Here is a 17,867-nt window from a genome sequence, read left to right as displayed (position 1 = left end):
GTATAAACAAAAGTAAAACATTTTAAGACATGTTAAAAAGTCACTTTGTTAAAAGGCTGTCTTCGGTCCTTTGTTTTCTGAACGAGTCCTTATCAAACTTGCCACCTCCTGCTCTTCCGAATCAATTTCCGTCCTGTCCGTCGGGGCCCAGAGAAGATCCGTGCTTAAACTTTATGTTTTAACCCTATCCCAAACCTTAACCTTCTCAATTTTACATTTAGGGTAATTTCAACATTTGACAGGAGGAGTCAACCCAGGGTGTCAAATACTCTTAGAAATCTGTGAACAATACACATCAAGCCCTGTTTCTGTCTTGCTGTCAATTACCTTTTTCTCACAAAGTCCCTCTCTGCCCTAATTTATCAGTCTACTCTTCGAATACTCCGGACTATCTCTCTGCCTCTCCTTCTATCCATTACTTTCACTCTTCTTTTCTTCTGTTTACAAAGACTATTTCTATCCATCTACATTGCTCTCTCCTCCTCACCTCGTTTCTGATTAATGATACACCTCAACAAACATCTGTCTCTCTCCTCTCCATATGTTTTCTTTCTCCTGACCACCTCACTGACATAGTGACAGAATACCAGAGAGATTTAATGCAACTTCTCAGAGGAGGACATGCAGGCTGTAATGTGAGCTTGTTTGCTGTCTGGCATTTTTCTCGTCCTTACTACATTTCTCACAATGGTATTTCCAGATCCAGTTTACTTGCCTCCTGTATAGCTGTATCCTCTCCTTTCTCTCACCTTGGTGGTTGTGTCAAACACACACCTCTAGGGTTCCCCTCTACACACTGGCCACTGGGAGAAAACGAGACATGCCTCTAGTTACCACAGACACCCCAGCAGATAGCACTACCACAGACACCCCAGCAGATAGCACTACCACAGACACCCCAGCAGATAGCACTACCACAGACACCCCAGCAGAGAGCACTACCACAGACACCACAGCAGATAGCACCACCACAGACACCACAGCAGATAGCACCACCACAGACACCACAGCAGATAGCACTACCACAGACACCCCAGCAGATAGCACTACCACAGACACCCCAGCAGATAGCACTACCACAGACACCCCAGCAGATAGCACTACCACAGACACCACAGCAGATAGCACTACCACAGACACCCCAACAGATAGCATAACCACAGACACCCCAGCAGATAGCACTATTTCACTTTTGTTTATTATCTATATCACTTGCTTTGGCAATGTCAACATATGTTTCCCATGCCAATAAAGCCCTTTAAATTGAAATTAAAAGAGAGCGAGAGAGCGAGAGATCGAGAGAGCGAGAGAGAGAGAGAGAGAGAGAGAGAGACAGAGAGACAGAGAGACAGAGAGAGACAGAGAGACAGAGAGAGACAGAGAGAGACAGAGAGAGACAGAGAGAGAGACAGAGAGACGGAGAGAGACGGAGAGAGAGGGAGAGAGACGGAGAGAGAGTGAGAGAGACAGAGAGAGAGAGACAGAGAGAGAGAGACAGAGAGAGAGAGACAGAGAGAGGGAGAGAGAGAGAGAGAGAGAGAAAAAGGAGAGTTTGTTGGTTTGTTATAACAGGAATACAGCTGAACAATGTGAACACCATCCAGGATCCAGAGCCACTAGATAACCACAGAAAAACAAACGCACCAAAACAGAAAAGTGGCGTAGGAAAATGGAAGTGAGTGGTGAGTGAGCACAGACAAGACAAAAACAACTTGATCGACAATATTCTATTGGGACATGATGTTTTTTCAAATTCACTATTTACCCCTCCAAGGGAAGTGATTGGCTGTTCCCCAGTAAACCATCACCCTGAACCTCTGCCCCCTTTTTGGTGGCTTTCAGTGTCCTGACCCCTGCTGTGATGCTGGCTCCTGTTTCCTAGGAACCCAGCCCCCCTGCCCAGATATCCAATCATCGAAGCCAATTTCACAAACAGGAAGGAAGTAGGGTTTATATTGATTCTGAATGCCAACATGAAGTGTCTGCTACTCTGCCTCTCCATTGGTTTGCATCACTGTCTTTTATAGTTTGTTGATATGAGGGATTATTCTGAGCAGTTTGGCTTCCTAACTGAGCATTATGGCATGTGACAGAAGTATGAACTTTAAACATATGGATTGAACATATGGATCATTATAAGCACTTCCTGAAAATTCACCACTTTATTTAAAGGAGCAATCTGCAGTGGCTTCATACATTGTTGGACATCATTATCTGAATTTCTCATTGTGTGTGTGTGTGTGTGTGTTTGCCTTTGTGGTTTTTGTGGTGTGTAAATTATTTTGTAACTGCTGGGTCAAAAATGACCCTAAGACAATCTTTGTACCCTGGTGTAGAGCTTTCATGGAAATATGAACAAAGGCGATGTTTCACTTTTTCTAATGTTGGGGTCACTCTAGGAAAAGTCTTCAAATTTTGAAAAAATATCATTTAGGGTGTTTTCTCTGCTGTTAAACATATTGGCGGGTCATTTTTAACCCTTAAGACAACACAAAGGTTAACCAGGCAAGTCAATTAAGAACAAATTGTTATTTACAATGACGGCATGGCAAGAGGCAAAAGGACTCCTGCAGGGATGGCGGCTGGGATAAAAAAATTAAAGAACAACAAAAACGGACAACACAGACAGAAGACACTGGCAACTGTGTGTGTGTGTGTGTGTGTGTGTGTGTGTGTGTGTGTGTGTGTGTGTGTGTGTGTGTGTGTGTGTGTGTGTGTGTGTGTGTGTGTGTGTGTGTGTGTGTGTGTGTGTGTGTGTGTGTAAATACATAATATATAATAATATTATAAATAAATCATATAAATAATAATATAAATCTATACTGTACATTTCCAGGAATGCATCTTCATTCAGGGGGAACTAAGTAGGATACTTTTTAAAATGTTGTTTGTAATTGGGGCAGCAGCGTAGCCTGGTGTTTAGAGCGTTGGAATAGTAACCAAAAGGTTGCAAGATCAAATCCCCAAGCTGACATGGTACAAATCTATCGTTCTGCCCCTGAACAAGGCAGTTAACCCACTGTTCCTAGGCTGTCATTGAAAATAAGAATTTGTTCTGGGTTCTAGTTAGGAAGCTATGTTATTACTCACGACAGCTACTATATTCTCAAACTGGGCCAGGGATGGAGGGACAAGAGGTCTCTCACAGTTGTGGGTCATCTATTCTGGAGGTAGTAGAGCTATATAAGGGTGAAGCTAACCTACTTAAATTTAAGTCCTTGTCCGTTTCACAGGGTTCTCCAAATTAATGCTCAGCTCTACCGTAGCCACTACCCTCCTCTGATTGTCCTATTTCTCCTTAATCAACCTCCAACTGAGACAGAAGGATGTGGGACAAAGTTATTTAAACCTTCACATCATATCGTAGTGCTGCACCACCACTGCAGTGGATAGCTGGTTCAGTAGAGTCTTGTTACATAATGTAGATGACCTGTTTGGTGTAGTTGAGCAAAGAGGATTGAGGATTTGACTATAGGCTACCCACTAACCCACTCTCTCCTCCTCACCTCTGTTACAGCTCTCAGGTCAGTCCTAGTGGTACCAGATTGCCCAATCAATCAATTCACCAATTAGTCAATGTACAATCTATTGATTCAGGGATCCTTACATCCAACCATGACATTAAACCGACTATGTCTTCAGCCCAGTCACTCAGCCATTCTGCAAGCCAAGCTAGCTACTCATCTAGTGCAACGACAGCTGTCCTGCTTGCTGGACATCTCTATAAAGAAGCTAGTGTGAGTGAGGGATGGAACCATGATGACAAGACAGCAGCAAATTCATTCAGTTTATTGAGCTGACCACAAATCAAGATTCAGCTCCTTCCATCTACTGCGCCTGTCTGTATCTTTCTCTACATCTCATATACAGAAACAACACTGCTTATGCATTGCCATGTGTGAGGTCACCATGACAAATTGCTCCAATCACCACTCCACCACTTAGCTATTCAATTAAGTTCATTTCAATCCATATATTGGCAAAACTGCAATTGGCAGTGAGACAATAAAAAAATCGATAATGAATTGGATCCCACCATCCTATTCTTCCCTGCTGAGATGGATCCAGAGTAGAGTGTAGAGCTCTGTGCCTCCACTGCACTGTGTGAGGTAAATGGGAAGTAGTGAAGTCCAGCACGTTATTTCAAAGGTCATGACTGGCTGGAATAATTAGTGTGGCATTCTAGCCTGGTCTGATGGGAGAAGGGCTGGCTGCGACTAACAGCATGTGTGATTCGGATCTGCGCTGTTGCTCTTGTCAGCGCTACAAACCCAAACGTGCAGGTCAAACCAGCCAGCCGTGTCCTGTGCTTGAAACAATTCTAATTCTCGTGGGAGATGATGCTGCTGTGCCAATACGATGACGCTAGTGGAAACAGCATGTGCCACAGCCTGGGGCAACAGAGAAAAGCTTGCTGTTTAAAATATACTGACCAAAAATACACAGGAACAAACATATAAATGCAACAGCAACAATTTTATAGATTTTACTGAATTACAGTTCATATAAAGAAATCAGTCAATTGAAATAAATGCATTAGGCCCTAATCTATGGATTCACATGACTGGGAATACAGATGTGCATCTGTTGGTCACAGATACCTTAAAAAAAAGGTAGGGGCGTGGATCAGAAAACCAGTCAGTATCTGGTGTGACCACCATTTGCCTCTTGCAGCTGTTGATTGTGGCCTGTGGAATGTTGTCCCACTCCTCTTCAATGGCTGTGCAAAGTTGCTGGATATTGGTGGGAATTGGAACACGCTACCGTACATGTTAATCGAGAGCATCCCAAACATGCTCAATGGGTGACATGTATGGTGAGTATGCAGACCATGGAAGAACTGGAAAAAAGTCAGCTTCCAGGAATTGTGTACAGATCCTTGCGACGTGGGGCCATGTAATATCATGCTGAAACAAGAGGTGATGGTGGCGGATGAATGACACGACAATGGGCCTCAGGATCTTGTTACGATAGCTCTGTGCATTCTAATTGCCATTGATAAAATACAACTGCGTTCATGGTCCATAGCTTATGTCAGCCCATACCATAACCCCACCGCCACCACGTGGCACTCTGTTCACAACGTTGACATCAGCAAACCGCTTGCCCACACAACTCCATACACGCTGTCTGCCATCTGCCTGGTACTGTTTAAACGGGGATTCATTCCTTTGTGCCAGAGGCCACTAAAGGTGAACATTTTCCAACTGAAGTTGGTTATGACGCTGAATTGTAGTCAGGTCATGACCCTGGTGATGACAATGAGTACGCAGATGAGCTTCCCTGAGACGGTTTCTGACAGTTTGTGAAAAAATGATTAGGTTGTGCAGACCCACAGTTTCATCAGCTGTCCGGGTGGCTGGTCTCAGACGATCCCATAGGTGAAGAAGCCGGATGTCGAGGTCCTGGCCTGGCGTGGTTACAGGTGGTCTGTGGTTGTGAGGCCTGTTGGATACACTGGCAAATTCTCCAAAACGACATTGGAAGAGGTTTATGGTAGAGTAATGAACATTCAATTCTCTGGCAACAGCTCAAATGGACATTCCTGTAGTCAGCATGCCAATTGCATGCTCCCTCAAACCTTGAGACATCTGTCGGCATTGTGTTGTGTGACAAAACTGCACATTTTAGAGTGGACTTTTACTGTCAAATAAGCAAGATTTCTGGCTCTCACAGACCTGTAACTTCTTCTTTAAGAGGCTCCTCTGTCCTCCACTCGTTACCTGTATTAATGGCACCTGTTTGAACTTGTTATCAGTAGAAAAGACACCTGTCCACAACCTCAAACAGTCACACTCCAAACTCCACTATGGCCAAGACCAAAGAGCTGTCAAAGTACACCAGAAACGAAATTGTAGACCTGCACCAGGTTGGGAAGACTGAATCTGCAATAGGTAAGCAGCTTGGTTTGAAGAAATCAACTGTGGGAGCAATTATTAGGAAATGGGAGACATACAAGACCACTGATAATCTCCCTCGATCTGGGGCTCCACGCAAGAGCTCACCCCGTGGGGTCAAAATTATCACAAGAACGGTGAGCAAAAATCCCAGAACCACACGGGGGGACCTAGTGAATGACCTGCAGAGAGCTGGGACCAAAGTAACAAAGCCTACCATCAGTAACACACTACGCCACCAGGGATTCAAATCCTGCAGTGCCAAACTTGTCCCCCTGCTTAAACCAGTAAATGTCCAGGCCCGTCTGAAGTTTGCTAGAGAGCATTTGGATGATCCAGAAGAAGATTGGGAGAATGTCATATGGTCAGATGAAACCAAAATAGAACTTTTTGGTATAAACTCAACTCGTCATGTTTGGAGGACAACGAATGCTGAGTTGCATCCAAAGAACACCATACCTACTGTGAAGCATGGGGGTGGAAACATCATGCTTTGGGGCTGTTTTTCTGCAAAGGGACCAGGACGACTGATCCGTGTAAAGGAAAGAATGAATGGGGCCATGTATTGTGAGATTTTGAGTGAAAACCTCCTTCCATCAGCAAGGGCATTGAAGATGAAACGTGGCTGGGTCTTTCAGCATGACAATGATCCCAAACACACCGCCCGGCCAACGAAGGAGTGGATTTGTAAGAAGCATTTCAAGGTCCTGGAGTGGCCTAGCCAGTCTCCAGATCTCAACCCCATAGAAAATCTTTGGAGGGAGTTGAAAGTCCGTGTTGCCCAGCAACAGCCCCAAAACATCACTGCTCTCGAGGAGATCTGCATGGAGGAATGGGCCAAAATACCAGCAACAGTGTGTGAAAACCTTGTGAAGACTTACAGAAAATGTTTGACCTCTGTCATTGCCAACAAAGGGTATATAATAAAGTATTGAGATAAACTTTTGTTATTGACCAAATACTTGTTTTCCACCATCATTTGCAAATAAATTCATTAAAAATCCTACAATGTGATTTTCTGGATTTTTTTTCTCATTTTGTCTGTCATAGTTGAAGTGTATCTATGATGAAAATTACAGGCCTCTCCCATCTTTTTAAGTAGGAGACCTTGCACGATTGGTGGCTGACTAAATAATTTTTTTGCCCCACTGTATATGTGATTTCTTGAGCAGGGGGACCTTGCGGGCGCTGCAGGATTTCAGTCCTTCACGGCGTAGTGTGTTACCAATTGTTTGAAGGGTGTCTTTTATACAGGTAACAAACTGAGATTAGGAGCACTCCCTTTAAGAGTGTGCTCCTAATCTCAGCTCGTTATCTGTATAAAAGACACCTGGGAGCCAGAAATCTTTCTGATTGAGAGGGGGTCAAATACTTATTTCCCTCATTAAAATGCTAATCAATTTATAACATTTTTGACATGCGTTTTTCTGGATTTTGTTGTTGTTATTCTGTCTCTCACTGTTCAAATAAACCTACCATTAAAATTATAGACTGATCATTTCTTTGTCAGTGGGCAAACGTACAAAATCAGCAGGGGATCAAATAGCATTTTCCCTCACTGTAGGCGTACAGAGGCCCATTATCAGCAACCATCACTCCTGTGTTCGAATGGCACATTGTGTTAGCTATTCCAAGTTAATAATTTTAAAAGGCTAATTGATCATTAGAAAACCCTTTTGCAATTATGTTAGCACAGCTGGCAATAAAACTGGCCTTCTTTAGACTAAATGCACAGCATTTGTGGGTTCTATTACATGCTCAAAATGGCCAGAAACAAAGAACTTCCTTCTGAAACTTGTCTGTCTATTCTTGTTCTGAGAAATTAAGGCTATTCCATGCGAGAACTTGCCAAGAAACTGAAGATCTCGTACAATGCTGCGTGCTATCCCTTCACAGAACAGCGCAAACTGTCTCTAACCATATTAGAAAGAGGAGTGGGAGGCCCTGGTGCACAACTGAGAAAAAGGACAAGTACATTAGAGTGTCTAGTTTGAGAAACAGACGCCTCACAAGTCCTCAACTGGCAGCTTCATTAAATAGTACTCGCAAAACAAACGTTAACAGTGAAGAGGTGACTCCAGGATGCTGGCCTTCTAGGCAGAGTTCCTCTGTCCAGTGGCTGTGTTCTTTTGCACATCTTCATCTTTTATTTTTATTGGCCAGTCTCAAATTAAATTTGAGATTCTTCAAAGTAGCCACCCTTTTGCCTTGATGACAGCTCTACACACTCTTGGCATTCTCTCAACTGGCTTCATGCCTTGTTAAAAGTACATTTGTGGGATGTCTTTACTTCTAATGCATTTGAGCCAATCAGTTGTGTTTTGACAATGTAGGGGGGTATACAGATGATAGCCCTATTTGGTAAAAGACCAAGTCCTTATTATGGCAAACAAGTTGGAAAAGCAGCCAACAAGTGCTCAGCATATGTGGGAACTCCTTCAAGATTGTTTGAAAGCATTCCAGGTGAATCTGGTTGAGAGAATGCCAGGAGTGTGCAAAGCTGTCATCAAGGCAAATGGTGGCTACTTTGAAGAATCTCAAATATAAATGTATTTTGATTAGTGTTACACTTTTTTGGTAACTACATGATTCCATATGGGTTATTTCATAGTTTTGATGTCTTCACTATTATTCTACAATGTAGATAAGAGTAAAAAATAAACACCTATTCAGTCAAGGGTTTATCTAAAGTTTTGACTGGTACTATATATATATTTATAAACTGGGTGGTTTGAGCCTTGACTGCTGATTGGCTGACAACCATGGTATATCAGACTGTATACCGCAGGAATGAAAAAACATTTATTTTACTTCTCTAATTATGTTGGTAACAAGTTTGTAATAGCAATAAGGCACCTCTGGGTTTGTAATATGGCCAATATACCACGGCTCTGCGTTGCGTCGTGCCTATGAACAGCCCTTAGACATGGTATTTTGGCCATATATCATACCACACACCCCCCCCCCCCTTATTGCTTAAATATATTCAGCATTCTATATAAAAAAAATGGAATAACTGTTCTGTGGTCTGTGCATATATGCTGAATTGTAAATGTTTTATTACCTTGGAGTCAGCTAGGCTGCTGAATTTCAACTGTAAATTCTTGAGACCCTCTGATGTCTCATTAAAATAAATCAAAGCAACACATTGTTTTGAAAGACCTCAAACAATTTATAATTAACCCTGTATCACCCTGAACACTGGCGAATCATTTATATTTCAATTACGCTTTGGACACCAGGGCAACAAACACATTCTCTAATGGACTAATCTGTTTTCACACAAAGCACCAAAAGCAAAGTAATTATAAATGCTTGTACACTACCACCGCATAAACACAGTGCAGAAAGAGCGTGGGTCGTTAGCCAGCAGAGCAGCAGACATATCGGCCAGGTTTATGTGAAGGATTACGAGCTGACATGGCCTGAGGCAGCAGGAGGAGCCCTGGAGAATGAGCACAACAGCAGTAGAAAAACACAAAAGTAATGACTCCAGTAGAGCTCCAACAGTAGGCTGGAAGGGGGCTTAGCAAAGGCTTTGAAATGTCACTGGACCCAGCCATATTACAGCCACAACACAGGCCTTGGACAACTAGACACCTTGGAATATGATGGTACGCCAGTGTGTGAAAGAGGATCTCCGTACAAGCCATTAATTCTGTATAGAGTACACATTACCTAATGTGAATGATTACAAGTTTGTCTTCTTGCACTCAGTCCATTTTCAACAACTGGTGAGTTGACAGGGTAATAAGTGGTTCAAACTTGAGGTGAAGCTGAAGAGTTACAGATTCCGCAATAGAAATAAGGTAGTTTGTGGCGGTGGGGTTCTGGGAAATCCACAGACAAGGACCCAATGAAGTTAAATGACTGATTTCCATAGAACTGTAACCCAGTAAAATCTTTGAAATTGTTGAATTTATATTTTTGTTCAGAATAGCTTTATTGGACAAGTTCAGCTGGAAATGTGCTGTGCTTTAATCATGACAGGGAGAGCGCTCTGTAGGAAGCAATCGAGCAGCCATGCCATTACCAGTCAGCTGAAGTGATATGAGGTTCTGATGGAACGAACACTAGAAAGATAGCCATATTACACAGCAATTCAGTTTAAGTGGCAGAAATATCTGATACCATCTCTTCCATCAATGTCACTGGTCAGACTTCGCAGTTCAATTATTCTGCAGTCTTTCAATAGGCACAATTGTAAAGCTGACGATTTTATACTGTAGTTCAGCTTCTCCTCTACCGGGTGTTTGGATTAACGAGTTACCTAGTGAATTGGACCTGGTGCCGAGCAGAGCCCTGCGCTTTGATGAATCAATGGTGGGGGACTCGTTACTCATAGGTCTGATTTTTGTTCATATTTGATGGGTGTGTGAAGGGAAAGTTCACTTAAATGCAAGTCTACCTGCACACCTGTTATGGCACTAGTAAACTGACATTGCACGAAACACCTGTTCCAAAACTTCTCTTGTACGGTTCAGGTTGCATTCTTCTGCATCATTGAACCTGAAGTCATTACCTCCCTCTGAGACACACGACCCAACTTGTGGTTTACACTAAGGACTGATGCAGGGTAATTGACCACCCTGATATGTCATTACTGATTTAGTTGGAGAGAAACTAGGTGGCACAGTCCCATCTTCCCCAGACCTAAACATTTAGACAAACAATGACTTTGCTGCAATTTTTTTTTATTGGGTCAGCTTTGATCATGCATAGGACAAACAAAACGCAAGTGCTTTTATACAGGAAAACAAAAAGACCAGTTGCTTTATATGCACTATAAAAAATATTTTAAATCATTCAAAACCTCAGTTTAGATCAACTAAAAAGAGCAATGGTACTTTACTAGCATTTACAACTTTACCTCATTATGGTACTATGACACTTTCAGGCTACAAGTTCAACCTTTCATCAGTGACCTCCACAGGGACTCGCTCTGCAGGGCAGGAGGAGTGAGGGGGCTTGATGCTGAAGAGGTCACGCAGGTTGACCTCCGAGTCGATAAAGTGGGGGATCTTGCGCTCATTGAAGAGGCCTGAGAGGTTAACCTCAACCTTGGCCCGTCGTGACACCCTCATGCGCAAGGCAAAGAGGCGCCGCAGGTCGTCCTCCACCAGGGGCAGCTGGTGGCCTTCCAGACGCTTCTGCCAGTCCTTCTTGGGCCGCTTGCGCTTCTTCTAGAGAGAAAAACACGATGGGACAGAAATTGATTTGAGGTGTAAAATGTCTAGGGGAACAATTCACCACTACAACTGTTCAGAAGAGTCATTAACTCCCAACTGCCCAGTAGACAGGAAGCCTATATTAGGACTTCAGAGCTGAACAAGAGCGACATTGTGTGAGTAACCACCCCTTCCCTCGAGCCCCACTGTGCCCAAAGCTGCTATAGATTCTGCCAGACATCTAAAGGATGCTGCTCTCAAATGTTTCAAAGACATGGTTCAGGGCCACACAGATCAATGGTCACCTGGCCAAAGCCGCCACACAGTAGACCCACTGTTGGCTCAAGCCCACAGGGGATAGACTGACTAAAGCCATGCTTACCTTCTCAGGGTTGGCATCTGGGTCATGGTGAGCCAGGTGTCTGCTTAGGCTCTCCTGTGAGATTGAACAGTGATGTGTCACGACAACAATGGCATACAAATATTATGACAGCAGCAAAGTATGAACATCAATCTATTCTAAACATTTATACTGTACCAGCGCCACAATGGCAAACATCTCCGTCCACCACATGGACAAATGTTTATCTTGGGATTCAAATTCAATTCTGTCCATGGGGAGGCAATGGAAAATAAGCCACTAGTAGTTACTTGACAAGACATTCAGTGACAAAGAAATTCATGAGGCTGCTTTGCATGCAGTGATTAAAACCCAACTGCACATACCACCGTGTAGAAGACAAGACAGTTATGGATGTGTGTTCTTAGTTAAGACAGGTGATTAATGGACGTCAGAAAGAACAGGCTGAAGAGGAGGCGGTTTAGAGCAGTATGCTACAAGTGTGTTCAATAGATAACAGCAAACTAGACTACCTAAAAATCAGGGATGGTAACTCCAGTCGTCAGGGACCAGAGTGGCGTCAGTTCCTCCCCATCCTAGCAAACAGCTGATTAACTAATTGCCTTCTAAACTGAAGATAATGATTAGTTGATTGGTGTCTGATGTGTTAGTTCAGGCAGAAGTGGGACCACAATCAGCACAGCCCCCCCCCCCCCCCCCAGTCTTACTCTGACTGCCCATAAGGGCTGCAGTACATACCCGCATGGCAAAGGTTCTGGGGCAATCGGGGAAGCAGCAATGGTACTTGAGGAGCTGCAGGTGGGCCTTGCGGATGTGGTGCTGCAGGTTGAAGGTAGTGGAGAAGTAGGCCTTGCAGCCACTGCTGGGGCACAGCAGGACAGGCTTCTGCAGGGCGTGGGTTCGCTTGTGTCTACGCAGAGAGTCGACATGCTTAAACACCTTCTGGCACAGCTTACAGGTGAATGTGGCTGCAGGGACAGGAGAGAGGCAAATGTCACTACTCAATTCCTGCCCAACAAGTTGTCCATTAGCCAAAACAGATGGCATGAGCAGGCAGCTGAGTAAACGGTATAATGTTTGACACTGAAGGTTACCAATAAAATAAGCTTCCCCTTAAATTACTAATCAGCTAACGCATCATAAGCAGTTTCTCAAACACTGTCACACTACAACTAGCAGGGTACAAGGCAGGACATTTACATAAGTGGTAGAAGATGAGGAGAAACAGAATACTAAATGTGAACAATTACGTCCGACAATAGTTTTCAGTGAGTGTAAAGGCAGGTTGGCCTAGACTGACACAGTAACTCATCATTTTCATAATCCTTCAGTAACAGCTCCAATTAAGGGGGTTTGGTGGTGGGGTGCATACCTGGGTGTTTAGCCGCCATGTGTTTGTGCATTTTCCCCCAGGTTTGTTCAAAATGATTGCATTCAGGCTTTGTGCAGCGGTACCCTGCGGAGTGGGAGAGACATGGGCAGTGTTAAGTTAAGTGACATGACAACTGCTACTATCCCTTTGATAGTATTGATACAAAATGACTGCTAAAATGTTTGATTTATGCAAGAACGTACAGCAATAGAAGACTGACAAACTTGCAAAAGGGACAAACCTGCATGTTTCTTCTCGTGGGCTTTGCGAGCGACATTGGTGTCAAACGTGACTCCACATCCGCTCTTCGAACATCTGAGAAAACCAGGGACAGAATAATTTAACCATTAATCTGAGACATGAATTCACTTGCATTTTAAAAAGAGAGTATGCATCATCAGCTTGTGCATCAACTTAGGCCTTATGCAGTATTCAAAGGATGTAAGGCCTACAGGACCATTAAAAGATTGTGACTTACTTGAAATTAGAAGATATTCCATGCTCCTTCAAATGTAATTTATACACCCTCCGTTTCTTGAATGTCAATAAGCAATTTGGAAAATTGCACTGCACATGGGGACAATTAAGCAAAAATGACATTCAGCCCATTTATACGGTAAGGGAAATGGTCCCCTATAAATTAATTGCAAGAACCCATTTCATAGTAACGTGGTTATTCGGCGACATCTAGTGGACTAACCTTAAAGTACTTGTCTTTTTCTCCGTGGGCATAATGGACGTGTCTCTTCAACTTGTCCGCGTTGAAGAAAGCCTTTGTGCAATCCACAAAGGTACATCTGTTGGGTGAAAAAAATAAACTAGTGTACGTGAAGTTTTTCAAACTACAGCCTAACCCATGGGTATGAAGTTAAATGGAAACTGAAATTAACCGACCTGAATTGTTTCACCCCGGTGTGGCCAAGTGCGTGGCGGCTCAGGTGAGATTTCCGTGAGAAACGACGGCCACAATCAGCCACGTTGCATTGAAACGGTTGCTGAAAAACAAGAACCAGTAGGGTTATAAGTGATAGTTTACGCAGACTAATCATAAAAGGCTCAAACTTCAGAAGTAAACTTTGTCATTCGAACTATTTCGCCACATTTATGGCAGAAGCCTACGCACTTCTGCACATTTTTTCACACGAAATATATTAACCCGGGGATGAGGTTACAGCCACATGAACCGTAGTTGAACTCGAGTATGACTCAAATATCAGCCATGTCCCCCATATAGTATTTACCGCTCCCGTGTGCACGGTCTCGTGCTCTTTCAAACGCCACTCCCGTTGGAACGTCGCCCCACAATCAGCATGGTTGCAGTTGAAAAGCTGTTGTCGAGGAACCGAGTCCAGTTTGTGGGCTACCCCGTTCATTGTCTACTGAAAACAGTCGTCTATTCGGTTGCACACTGTCAATCAATTGGAAACTGCACCCCGCGCCAACTACTCTTGTAGCATTGGAGAGTGCGCTGAGGTTAATTGACCCAGGTTGCACCTGTGCCGAATTAATTGCTTAATTCGGGTGTCAGTATTTGCAGTGAATGGCCGTGTTCCAGGCTGACTGGTTGCAGACAAGTCAGATCGCACAATGCCTGAGGTGCATTCAGTTCGCATGAACGTTTGATACGTTGCGGGACGGTTTGTACTGAACGACACGATTCCCCAAAATGTTCTTGAGCAGACTTTGAGGTACGTTTGGTGGGTGTAGCTTGAAACAACGACTGACGCCTTTAAAGGCCAGTGGCCATACTGACAGCGTTCCCAACCCATAAACCAACCAATACCCGTTTTTCAACCGGTCGTTCAGTACGGCACCGTTTCCGTTCAATTTAACATTCCAGACCGTTAACACATACAGAACGCAGCCCAGGTTAGCTCAAACATGTATTATATATATATATATTTTAGCAATCAACAGATCCCCACTGTTCAGCATCTATTCAACACACTGCGATGCAACTACTGTATTCTTACAGCAGAGGGTAGCATATCTTACTACAATCAGATTTGAGAGAAAGGTAGGGATGTAGCCTTTGTTGCAAGAGTATTAATTCCTTGATCATACGAAACTATTATTCCCAAACCCAAGGATTCCCAGACAGAACACATCACCCATGATTTAGGAGCCTCTACTAGCCTACTACAGTCAGCTCTGGAGTAGTTCTGGACGCAAAAAGTTATTATGTTGGTAACCAGTTTATAATAGAAATAAGGCATCCCGGCCGTGACAGGGAGTCCCATAGGGTGGCGCACAATTGTCCTATCGTCGTCCGGGTTAAGGGAGGGTTTGGCCGGGGAGGTTCCCGAGTGGCGCAGCCAGTGACGGATTTAGGTATAGGCGACATGGGCAGGCTACTGCCAGGGAAGGTCTCCCACACAGAAGTACGAGATGGGGAGGGGGGCGGGTGTTGGTTGACCTCAGGTCTCCCCACTGGAAGCCGAAGGTATGGGGAGCGGGGGAATCTATCAAATAGCGCGACTCTAACTTTGTACAGTACAAATGCAATTAGTAAAATCAGTCACACTAGGAAATGCTACCAAATAAACCACAATTCATTCATAATACTGTGAATATATAGTTTCACAGACATATTGTCGCATTTTTTTCTGGTTTGTGCGAAATCATTAAGAATGAAACCAGTCTGCACACCAGCAAGGTGAATCATGAAGGGTTTCTGTGATTGTATTGACTAGGTCCTGAGCTCAGTAAGGGGAATTTCCAATGCTGTAGTCTAACTTAAAATACATCTATATTATGCTGATATTTTGTATATTTTGTGATATATGGAGTCTTTTGGGGTGAATTCAAATTACAGTTAGTGCAGAATGGTATTTTATGGTGGGGGCTGAGGGGGGGTTTGCCCAGGGAGCCATACAAGCTAGAACCATCACTGGGCGCACTGCTAGAGGCGTCACTACAGACGCCCTGTTTCGAATCCAGGCTGTATCACAACCGGCTTGGGAGTCCCATAGGGCGGTGCACAATTGGCCCAGTGTGGGGGAAAGTGGGGGATGAATTGGCCCAGTGTGGGGGAAAGTGGGGGATGAATTGGCTCAGTGTGGGGAAAGTGGGGGATGAATTGGCCCAGTGTGGGGAAAGTGGGGATGAATTGGCCCAGTGTGGGGGAAAGTGGGGGATGAATTGGCCCAGTGTGGGGGAAAGTGGGGATGAATTGGCCCAGTGTGGGGGAAAGTGGGGGATGAATTGGCCCAGTGTGGGGGAAAGTGGGGGATGAATTGGCCCAGTGTGGGGGAAAGTGGGGGATGAATTGGCCCAGTGTGGGGGAAAGTGGGGGATGAATTGGCCCAGTGTGGGGGAAAGTGGGGGATGAATTGGCCCAGTGTCGTGTGGGTTTGGCCGGTGTAGGCCGTCATTGTAAATAAGAGTTTGTTCTTAACTGGCTTGCCTACTGTAGTTAAATTAAGGTTACACATTTTTACTTGGCTCATCGCGCTCTAGCGACTCCTTGTGGGCAGGCTGGGCGCCTGGAGGCTGATTTCGGTTGTCAGTTGAACTGTATTTCTGGTGCGGCTGGCTTCCGGGTTAAATGAGCAGCTGTTTATAAAATAAGACACCTCAAGGTTTGTGGTATACGGCTAAGGCACTCCGTGTTGCGTCGTGCGAGGAACAGCCCTTAGTCGTTCTATATTGGCCATATACCACACCTCCTCTGGCGTTTTTGCTTAAATATACCACAGCTAGGGGCTGTTCTTAAGCTGCGTTCATAACCTTCATTCATAGACGGTATTTACCACATACGACTGGGAAAAATCCTCTTGAACGCCTCTTCTACTGATAATTACTAGTGGGAAACGTGTCTATCATCCCTGAGCTCCGACTTCTCCCACATGCTGAATCGTTTGCTAGTCTAAATTCAGTGTACTGATCTTAAACTGCCGTTTCCGAAAGGCAAACTCTTCTCATGCGCCAACTCATTTTCCTCAGCTTCAGAAGCGTCTGCATTCATACAATTTTTATGGCTATTCTTAGCTATAGTCTTCAGACTTGACCAGAGGGAATTGTTGATATGTTGTAAATTGTTTATTGTAAATAACATTTTCTTCTGAAAAATACGCCAAAAATGCATTTTACGTACATCTCTTTAGTATTTTACAGATAGAAAGTTGAAAAAACTATTTATCCAAAATCTGCTCTGGACAAGTTCGGTCCTGGAGTGTCTCAACAAAATGAAATAAAACATATTTAGCCTGACTACACCCAGTGTCCAGAAAAATGGATTTGCACAATATGAAAATATGCATATATTTAATGAGATTTCACCTCATTTGCATATTTTAATAAAGCGTTTACTTAAATGTCTAAAATAAAATATTCTTATATTTATGTCTACATTCAAATGGTACAAGTTTATTAAGGGGGAAAAATTACCCTATGAATTAAATACAACAAAACATGATTTATAAAAAGCAATCTATTAATTATGATTTTTTAACACTGTAATTTGTGAGCATGATATCTGTAATTTTAGTATATGTTTGCCGCAGCTTGTTTTCCATTAGCTAATCAACATTTCTAAACGAGTTCAAAGCACATGAATACATCCAAATCGTATTTACGACTTCATAACTGGAAATGACCAACTTCCTACCTGGTTATGAATATGAATGCAGCATTAGGCAGGACGCAAAATTGGCAAGTGCATCTCTGTCATGGCCTTAGGGCCCTCCAGGTATATGGGCGCCTCTGAAGTAGAAGGATAGCCTGGGTGGCTGAGGAGAAGATATTCACAATCAAAGACATGATAATCACAGTAGCGAGAAGATATTCACTATAGAGTTCTCATTTTTATCCCACAAACCTAAGGGACCAACATCACTACACTGAGAGTGATTCCATTTATAAAATTACATATTTGGTCGTTTTTGGAGCATTTGTTAATGTTTTTTTCAGAGCCCCTGTACTGCACAATGAGGATGAAGAAGTGAATTGCAGGTTGGGTAAGTGTCTCAAAAACAAGTGAAATTGACAACAACAAAAAAGTGACCTTCTCAGGTCCTAAAAGTTCACCATATTAGCGTAAAATAAATATGCTATAGGCTATACAGAGC

General features: G+C 43.5%; 1 protein-coding gene across 1 annotated transcript; it reads right to left on the bottom strand.

Moving 5' to 3' along the window:
- Nucleotides 1–10,586: 10,586 nt before the first annotated feature.
- On the bottom strand, nt 10,587–14,171 carry 42sp43 (P43 5S RNA-binding protein). Its single transcript, XM_064987379.1, has 9 exons — nt 14,040–14,171; nt 13,693–13,793; nt 13,499–13,595; nt 13,277–13,365; nt 13,040–13,113; nt 12,799–12,882; nt 12,165–12,394; nt 11,448–11,501; nt 10,587–11,080 (listed from the first exon to the last, which is right to left on the bottom strand). Exons 1-9 carry the CDS (start codon nt 14,169–14,171, stop codon nt 10,796–10,798), a joined length of 1,146 nt encoding a protein of 381 aa, XP_064843451.1. The 3' UTR covers nt 10,587–10,795.
- Nucleotides 14,172–17,867: the final 3,696 nt, after the last annotated feature.

This window comes from Oncorhynchus masou, chromosome 15 (genome assembly GCF_036934945.1).
Source record: "Oncorhynchus masou masou isolate Uvic2021 chromosome 15, UVic_Omas_1.1, whole genome shotgun sequence".
Lineage (NCBI taxonomy): Eukaryota > Metazoa > Chordata > Actinopteri > Salmoniformes > Salmonidae > Oncorhynchus > Oncorhynchus masou.
This window is presented reverse-complemented; position numbering and strand designations above follow the sequence as displayed.